Below are 10,033 nucleotides of genomic sequence, written 5' to 3'. Positions count from 1 at the left end.
ATTACCATTTTTATAATATATCTTATATTTCAGCATATTTAATTTGCATTTAATACATTGTTGCTTTTTTACATAATTTTTTTTCCTCATTCTTATAATGGTACTTTTATAGTGAGTTAAATGGTCTGTTCTTTTTTTCAACTTAACCAGTTTTTGTGGATAGTGTACTTTTAATTCTTTCTTTGATTTTTATTAAATTTTTTTTTCTCTTCAACATGAAACCTGCACATCTTACCACAAATGAATTGACATATGAGCTTCACATTAGAGATGTCTCTGCTCCTGATGATATTGAAGAAAAACGTACAGTTCTTACTGGTCTTCTTTCTCAGGAGACTAGTAGCCGCAGTTTTTCAGATATTTCGGTCCCTTTGTCTTTTGAGGTTGATTATAAACAAGCTTTAGCCTCTTATACTGAACTTCAGATTCTCATATCTGAATTTACAGGAACAAAGTCCGATATTCTATATAAAACCTTCAATTCTCGTCTCCAACATTTGTCTGGTAGGATTTCTCGTTTGCGGTCATCTTCCGCAGAGGAAGAAAAGTTGAAGAAAGCTATCCGCTTTAATTTGTTAAAGTTAGAAGGTACTTTGTGTAACATTGTAGAACAACCTGATCTTCTAGACCAACCCATGACATCTACTAGAGTTAATCTTAATTGTTCGGAATCTTCAATATCACCTTCCAAGCCTGTTCCCGTGTATAAATGGGGTATCAAAAAATTTTCTGGTAAACAACCTTTAATCCCTTTTCTGGAACAGATTGAAATTTTTAAATTTTCAAGGAACTGCACAGATGAAGATTTATTCATCTCTGCATGTGATTTGTTTGAAGGTGCTGCTTTTACTTGGTGGCATAATAATTTCTCTTAAAAGAAATTTCATTCATGGGCTGATCTAGTTACTTCTTTAAAAGAAACTTATTTACCTTATAACTATGAAAGAGATTTATGGGAACAAATACGTTCCACAAAACAGTTTTCACGACAACCAGTTTCTGCATATATTTCCCATATGGAATCTTTGATGCTCCGGTCGTCCAAATCTATTTCGGATATTGAAAAGGTGGATGAAATTATCAATGGTCTTCTTCCTGAATATGTTAAAGCTCTTGCTTTCCAGGATGTTAAGTCAGTTGCTGAGCTTACAAAGTATTGTAAGAAGTTTGAATCTGCTTTGGCAATTTCCTCACGCAGCAAATTTTCTGTAGAATCCCTTCGTTCAACCCCAACTTGTTGGAATTGTGATGTGAAAGGACACAATTTCCATGTCTGTAGAAAACCCAAGAGAACGTTTTGTTTCGGTTGTGGCTCGAAGAAGGTAACTATTGCGGAATGCATGAGGTGCTCAAAAAACGACCAGCGAGGACACGCTTCGACAGACAGCATGCCTCAAAGCAGTCAAACGTCTGTCCCAGGAACATCGAGCAAAGGCAAGAATATTCCGGGAAAAACTTTTCAAAACGGGTCGAACAAAAATCAGTAAACATTTCTAAACCACTTCCATCTAAATCTACTTCTACTTTTTCTTCAGTACAATCTGAAATTTTACCTTCTTCTAGTACTTCTGTTTCTTCTAGTGATTTATCTAATTCAAAAGTACATTTCAATTCCGGTCCTTTATTAGATATTCATAATAATGATAATAGACCATATATTTCTGTTTCTATAGGTAATGAAACAATTTCTGCACTCCTTGATAGTGGTAGTAATGTCAGCATAATTGGTTCTCCTTCTCTATTTTTACTTAAAAAGCTTAATTTAAATCTTAATTATGATGTTTCAATTCAACTCACTACTGCTGATGGAAACATACAGAGTACTTTAGGATATGTTTGGTTACCTGTTACTTTATTGAATAAAACTCAATCACTTAAAGTGTTAGTAGTTCCTTCTATTTCACATAAAATGATATTAGGTATGGATTTTATTCAGTCGTTTCAACTCTCTTTGGACTTCTCTGATTTTTCTTTTACGGCAACAAATTTTTCTACTTGTGTAGTTAATACTATCATTAGTTCTGAAAGTCTTTCTGATATTCAGCAATCTCAACTTAATTCTGTTGTTAAACTTTTTAAAGAAATAGGTCCTACAGATTCTATTGGCAGAACTAATCTGTATACACATCATATAGATACTGGCAATGCTAAACCTAATAAACAGAGACAGTATCCATTATCTCCTGCTATGCAGAAGGTTTTGAATGCTGGAGTTGATGAGATGCTTAAACTCAAAGTTATAGAGCCCTTAACTATTAGTACACCGTGGTCTTCGCCATTGTGGCTCGTACCAAAGAAAGATGGTTCACATCGAGTTTGCTTTGATGGTAGGAAACTTAATTCAATTACAGTTCCTGATAGTTATCCTATGCCTTTAATTGACACAATTATTTCTAAAGTAAGAGATGCTAAGTTCATATCTTCTATTGATCTTAAACAGGCTTTTTATCAAATTCCTTTAGATGAAGAATCCAAATTGAAAACTGCTTTTTCTGTGCAAAATAGAGGTTTATTTTGTTTTAATGTTTTACCTTTCGGTCTTAATAATAGCGCACAAGCTATGTGTAGAGTCATGGACTCTGTTATAGGTCCTTTATTAGAACCTTATGTTTTTTATTATCTTGATGATATTATCGTTGTAACTCCAGATTTTGATACTCATGTCAAAACTTTGAAGATGCTATTCAAACGTTTGAAGGATGCAAATCTCACTGTCAATTTTGAGAAATGCCAGTTTTGCAGATCTTCATTGCAATTCCTTGGATTTGTAGTGGATGATCAAGGGTTAAGAACTGATCCTGGTAAGGTCCAGTCTATTTTGGAATATCCTGTACCCACAAATACAACCCAGATACGTAGTTTGATTGGCTTAATTGGTTATTACCGTAGGTTTTTAAACAATTTCGCTACTATTTGCAGTCCCATTTCTGACTTATTGAAAGGCAGAAAGAAAGGTCAATCTATTACTTGGACTCCTGAAGCTGATGAAGCTTTCCATAAAATTAAACAGGTTCTTACAACAGCTCCTGTTCTTGCAAGTCCTGATTTTTCCAAGCATTTGTATGTTGCTTGTGATGCAAGTGACACTGGTGTGGGTGGTGTTTTATTTCAAAAGGATGATGGATTAGTACACAACTACTGAGAAAGAATTATTAGCAATTTTGCTTTCAATTGAAAAATTTAGATGCTATATTGAGGGTAGTGATGACTTTACTGTGATTACAGATCACTCCTCATTGCAGTGGTTATATAACATGAAGAATCCTTCTCCTAGAATTGCTAGATGGATAATGAAACTGTCTTGTCACAAATTTACTGTTGTTCATCGTAGTGGTTCTTTGAATGTAGTAGCTGACTCTCTTTCAAGAATTCCTGAAGCATCTCAAGTTTCTCTATTGAATTTGTCTGATTTAAAAACAGATGCTTGGTATAAAAATATGATAGCAAAAGTTACAGATAATCCTGATTTGCAATTCGAGATAGAACAAGAAAGAGAGAGGAGAAAAAACTTCAACTTCCAGAAAAAAAGGTCAGCAAAGAAACTTTAAACCGAGGGCAGTCGAATTTGTGAAGAATATTTTTTAAATGAAAAAAATACTGAAGGTAATTCAGTAGGTGCTGAAAAGGAAGAAACTGCTCCAAAATCTGAAACTAATGTGACCGAGTAAGTTATAGTTTGCTATGAGGGTGAAAAATTCCCGGGAAAGGTCAAGAAAATTTCAAATTACCACTGTGTAACAAACTAACTACTTACGCTACGCCCCTGGAGGGTGACTGTAATAGTTTTGCAAAAGCCCTGTGTTCTGTGAAGTAACCTGTATATCGTGTGTGTGGTCTTCTCTGACCGTTGTTTATATTTTAAGATATGTGAATAGACAAACACAATATTATTAGTTTATGTTCTTAGTTAGCGTTCAGATTTTGTATGGTAAAGACGGAATACAGTGATTGATAATTTATCGTGATTTTCATTATAAACAACCCTAAACACTGATATTAGCTATTATTAGTAACATTACATATACAGTGAGCACGTAAAGGTTGGAATAAATTCATTTTCTCGAGAATGGACGATTTTGGAAAAAAATCCCGAAACAGATCAATTTTTATTTTTAAATTGCGACTTTTTGGCATATATATTATACTAGTGACGTCACCCATCTGGGCGTGATGACGTCATCTATGATTTTTTTAAATGAGAATAGGGGTTGTGTAATAGCTCATTGGAAAGGTAATTCAATTCTCTATTCAGTAATATAAACATTAATATAATTATTTTTACAGGGCGTCAAAAAAATTTTTTTTAATTAAATTTATTGGTATAAAAAGAAGAATCTGTAATTTATTTAATTCAAAAATACATTTTGCTGCTCTCAGAAAACAGGAAATAATGTTTATTTGACAAATAAATATTGTTTTTTGCTTAAATTCAATATTAAAGCAGCCACTCACTTTCCTCTTGACAGTTTGAACACTAAGTTTAAGCGAAAAGCAATGAATATTTTTCAAATAAACATTGTTTTCTGTTTTCTGAGAGCGGTAAAATGTATTTTGAATTAAATAAATTACATGCATTCTTCTTTTTATGTCAATAAATGTAATTCAAAAAAAAATTTTTTTGGACACCTTGCATAAAGTATTATGTTAATCTTTATATTACTGAATAGATAATTAAATTACCTTTCAAATGAGCTATCACACGACCCCTATTACCATTTAAAAAAATCATCGATGACGTCATCACGCCCAGATGAGTGACGTCACTAGTATGATATATATGCCAAAAAGTCGTAATTTAAAAATAAAAATTGACCTGTTTTGGGATTTTTTTCCAAAATCGTCCATTCTCGAGAAAATGAATTTATTCCAACCTTTACGTGCTCACTGTATAAGTGTTCGTTACCCAATATATTTATGTAATGATTCGTCACCTATCGCGTCGCTTGTACCTTTATAATTGTTTCATTGACAGTACTATGGTAGTAAGTGGACTGAATTATTGGAAGTGGCCATCAGAGCCAGATGAACTTTGGTATTCTGCAGAAGATATTGTAGGAAAAATAATGTTCCAACACCAATAAATAATAGAGGTATTTATTCCATACCGGAAATCGGAAAATATTGTAGTTTCGTGAAATAAAAAGATCGTTTTCTCTACTTAGGTATCTACAGTGGGTGATCAAATTATTAGAGCCACCTAGTAAAATTTAATGTTTTCCAAAAAGGGTATATAATTGAGCTGTATAATATAACAATGCTATACTATTTTTTGTGAATTTGGTAAACACTGCACGTTCGTTACACTATGTGTAATATGTATCTCCTTACATAAAACATGTGTCACTATAATATTGTCTAAGTTGTCATTGTCGCATGTCATGTGTCGCTCAGGTTAATGTAAGATGTCAATGAAATAAAGTCTAAATAAATAAGTATCTATTAATTATATTGTTTAAATATAACAACAAATATAAATTATTATAAAACATGGCGCAGTGCATAAGAGTCGAAATTTGTAGAAGAAAGTATGTGTTTAAGTTTGCAAGTATAGCAGAAGTTTATCCAAAGAAACTCCAGTGTTCAATATAAGGCATAATGGCGTTTTCTGGACCAGTAAAATTGCCACCCGACTTCAATCTCCAAGCCCAGAATGCAGCTGCTGAATGGAAATTTTGGAGAATTTCATTTCAGGATTATTTAGTTGCCACCGGACATAATGAGTCGGCAGATGAGGTAAGACTTTCTATTTTAAGAAATACGATTGGTACTGAGTCAGCTCGAATAATTTCCACATTTGAAGTGCCATGTATACATTGAATAAAATGTAAAAATGATAGAACTTAGATAAAAGCCACTGTAATTGAGAAAGCTTTGGAACCGAGATCTTATTGGGTGAGAAAAGAGTGTAATAATAAAATTGTTAGTCGTATAACATTTATAAAACCAGCGGAAATATAAATATATTAATTTTATTAAGTTCTACCCCCATACACTTTGCTTATAAATGTGATCAAACCTGAAGGTGCAATACCAATTAGTACTTTCAGTGTGTGATCACCTTTATAATACGAATAGGACATTATCCGGCACTTCAAACACTTATTTTTTTCTACAGAAATTTCTGTGCAATCAAGTATTATTCAGGTATCGGAATACTTCTCGAAACAAGTTGGCATTCGTTTCAAAATTCTTTCTTGTGACAGCCATGGTACAGCAGGTTGTAGTACCTTATGTAGTACTTCAACTGTCACATGAAAGTAATGTTTACAAGTATGTATTTGCTGATACCATGAATAACACAGATAAACACCTAAACGATAGATTGGTTTTTAATTTTACAAATACCATTATTATACGCTGCCGTAATGATAAATGCAACAGTTTGGCATCTTTTTTTTGTCCAGCCTACTGGCAACTAAACATATTTTGTCCAGTAGAGCAACTGTTTGGATGCCTGTGAACGCATTAGATTTTAGCATGTCTTCTAATGTGGATTTTCTCGACGCACTCAGTATTGTTTATACATATTGTAACGTTACAAACGTCACATCTTTGCTATTTTATTTTCAAATAATTATTTTATTCTATTTTCTTTAATAATTCTTTAATAATAATCATCTTCTATTTGTTTTACCTTTTTTCCCGTTAAAAATTGGTTGGCGCCCTCTTTCGGTATTTATAGGCATATCTCAACATTCTTGTTCTATCTCAGAATTCACATTCTTATTCAATCGTTCTGTGGTTCATGAGAGTGACTTCGCACTGTCGTTTCTCTTTCAAATTTTAAGCCCCCACTCACCAACTCTGTCAATGTCAAGTGAACCCTTCTCTTTGTCAAAATGAAGAATATTTTTTATTTTAATTCTAAAATCTACTTAAGGCAATGTCTGGCCTCATAGCCACATTTTCAAACAGACGTTCTTAATTGGGGTAAGTGTTTAAATATAAATGTACACATTTTTCTAAGCCTATATCCGTAATCTTTTTTATGTTCCTATCTAACCTTACTTTTCGTACTTTTTATTGTTGTACCACATGGTAAAATTTTTATATTATCTATTATCTTCATATGTGTGTAGTAATCCACAACTATTTAACTACTAACATTATTTTACACTATTCATTCTGTTTAACCTTGCCTTTCTGCAACATTTCTGGATTATTTCTTGGAATGGCAAGGATATCTTTCATTTATTCTTGGTGTCTAATGTACCTGTATGTATTCTAGTTTTCTGGACAAATAAGAATCTTCACCGGACAACCCTTCACCTCGTGGGAGGACTCCCTGAACCTGGAGCCCCCAATATCGCCGGCGATGCTACAGTAATTTAGCATAAACACCACACCATCAACCAACACCTGTAGGCCTGGTGGCCAGAACATCCACGTCGCCAGAGCCCGTTGCAGAACAACAGCAAGACACCAAGAACCTGCAGACAGATACCAAGTGCCATCGATAAGTATAATCTCTGATCTGTAAAGTTTCGGCAAGGTCTTGTAAATTATTTTTTTGATACTTTAATTATGTCTTTTATGAAAAATAAACATGATTAGTTAAATATTATTGTTTTATTTGCTCCATTCTGCATTTTCATTGTTCATGTTTTTGATTAGGACAAGGTGGACTCATAACTTGGGAGATTGAGCTAGTCTAGGGTAGACGATAGCTATCATAGTTGATTGAAATATTATTCTCGAGTATTATTTCAATTATCTGGGGTAGTTTATCGCCTCACTTTTGGCGCCCAACTTGAATTGTCTTACTCAGGGATTTGAGCTGTGGATTTGTAGTTCGGTAGCAAATAATAAAGCATTAATAAATACTGTTTTAATATTATATTCATGTTTTGCAGTACATCTTAGTATTTGCAAATTTTTGATACTTTTTGAGCATTTTCTATATATTTAACCATTTTTCAAATGTTTGGGGTAAAGAGTATTACCATTTTTATAATATATCTTATATTTCAGCATATTTAATTTGCATTTAATACATTGTTGCTTTTTTACATAATTTTTTTTCCTCATTCTTATAATGGTACTTTTATAGTGAGTTAAATGGTCTGTTCTTTTTTTCAACTTAACCAGTTTTTGTGGATAGTGTACTTTTAATTCTTTCTTTGATTTTTATTAAATTTTTTTTTCTCTTCAACATGAAACCTGCACATCTTACCACAAATGAATTGACATATGAGCTTCACATTAGAGATGTCTCTGCTCCTGATGATATTGAAGAAAAACGTACAGTTCTTACTGGTCTTCTTTCTCAGGAGACTAGTAGCCGCAGTTTTTCAGATATTTCGGTCCCTTTGTCTTTTGAGGTTGATTATAAACAAGCTTTAGCCTCTTATACTGAATTTCAGATTCTCATATCTGAATTTACAGGAACAAAGTCTGATATTCTATATAAAACCTTCAATTCTCGTCTCCAACATTTGTCTGGTAGGATTTCTCGTTTGCGGTCATCTTCCGCAGAGGAAGAAAAGTTGAAGAAAGCTATCCGCTTTAATTTGTTAAAGTTAGAAGGTACTTTGTGTAACATTGTAGAACAACCTGATCTTCTAGACCAACCCATGACATCTACTAGAGTTAATCTTAATTGTTCGGAATCTTCAATATCACCTTCCAAGCCTGTTCCCGTGTATAAAAGGGGTATCAAAAAATTTTCTGGTAAACAACCTTTAATCCCTTTTCTGGAACAGATTGAAATTTTTAAATTTTCAAGGAACTGCACAGATGAAGATTTATTCATCTCTGCATGTGATTTGTTTGAAGGTGCTGCTTTTACTTGGTGGCATAATAATTTCTCTTAAAAGAAATTTCATTCATGGGCTGATCTAGTTACTTCTTTAAAAGAAACTTATTTACCTTATAACTATGAAAGAGATTTATGGGAACAAATAGGTTCCACAAAACAGTTTTCACGACAACCAGTTTCTGCATATATTTCCCATATGGAATCTTTGATGCTCCGGTCGTCCAAATCTATTTCGGATATTGAAAAGGTGGATGAAATTATCAATGGTCTTCTTCCTGAATATGTTAAAGCTCTTGCTTTCCAGGATGTTAAGTCAGTTGCTGAGCTTACAAAGTATTGTAAGAAGTTTGAATCTGCTTTGGCAATTTCCTCACGCAGCAAATTTTCTGTAGAATCCCTTCGTTCAACCCCAACTTGTTGGAATTGTGATGTGAAAGGACACAATTTCCATGTCTGTAGAAAACCCAAGAGAACGTTTTGTTTCGGTTGTGGCTCGAAGGATGTAACTATTGCGGAATGCATGAGGTGCTCAAAAAACGACCAGCGAGGACACGCTTCGACAGACAGCATGCCTCAAAGCAGTCAAACGTCTGTCCCAGGAACATCGAGCAAAGGCAAGAATATTCCGGGAAAAACTTTTCAAAAAGGGTCGAACAAAAATCAGTAAACATTTCTAAACCACTTCCATCTAAATCTACTTCTACTTTTTCTTCAGTACAATCTGAAATTTTACCTTCTTCTAGTACTTCTGTTTCTTCTAGTGATTTATCTAATTCAAAAGTACATTTCAATTCCGGTCCTTTATTAGATATTCATAATAATGATAATAGACCATATATTTCTGTTTCTATAGGTAATGAAACAATTTCTGCACTCCTTGATAGTGGTAGTAATGTCAGCATAATTGGTTCTCCTTCTCTATTTTTACTTAAAAAGCTTAATTTAAATCTTAATTATGATGTTTCAATTCAACTCACTACTGCTGATGGAAACATACAGAGTACTTTAGGATATGTTTGGTTACCTGTTACTTTATTGAATAAAACTCAATCACTTAAAGTGTTAGTAGTTCCTTCTATTTCACATAAAATGATATTAGGTATGGATTTTATTCAGTCGTTTCAACTCTCTTTGGACTTCTCTGATTTTTCTTTTACGGCAACAAATTTTTCTACTTGTGTAGTTAATACTATCATTAGTTCTGAAAGTCTTTCTGATATTCAGCAATCTCAACTTAATTCTGTTGTTAAACTTTTTAAAGAAATAGGTCCTACA

At 33.2% G+C, this 10,033-nt stretch overlaps 1 protein-coding gene across 1 annotated transcript; it reads left to right on the top strand.

Moving 5' to 3' along the window:
• Nucleotides 1-6,553: 6,553 nt before the first annotated feature.
• LOC126891491 (uncharacterized) lies at nt 6,554-8,813 on the top strand. The gene is made up of 2 exons (XM_050660669.1): nt 6,554-6,930; nt 7,229-8,813. Exon 2 carries the CDS (start codon nt 8,154-8,156, stop codon nt 8,811-8,813), a length of 660 nt encoding a protein of 219 aa, XP_050516626.1. The 5' UTR covers nt 6,554-6,930; nt 7,229-8,153.
• The last annotated feature ends 1,220 nt before the right edge of the window (nt 8,814-10,033 follow it).

This window comes from Diabrotica virgifera, chromosome 9 (genome assembly GCF_917563875.1).
Source record: "Diabrotica virgifera virgifera chromosome 9, PGI_DIABVI_V3a".
In the NCBI taxonomy this organism is placed as follows: Eukaryota; Metazoa; Arthropoda; class Insecta; order Coleoptera; family Chrysomelidae; genus Diabrotica; species Diabrotica virgifera.
This window is presented reverse-complemented; position numbering and strand designations above follow the sequence as displayed.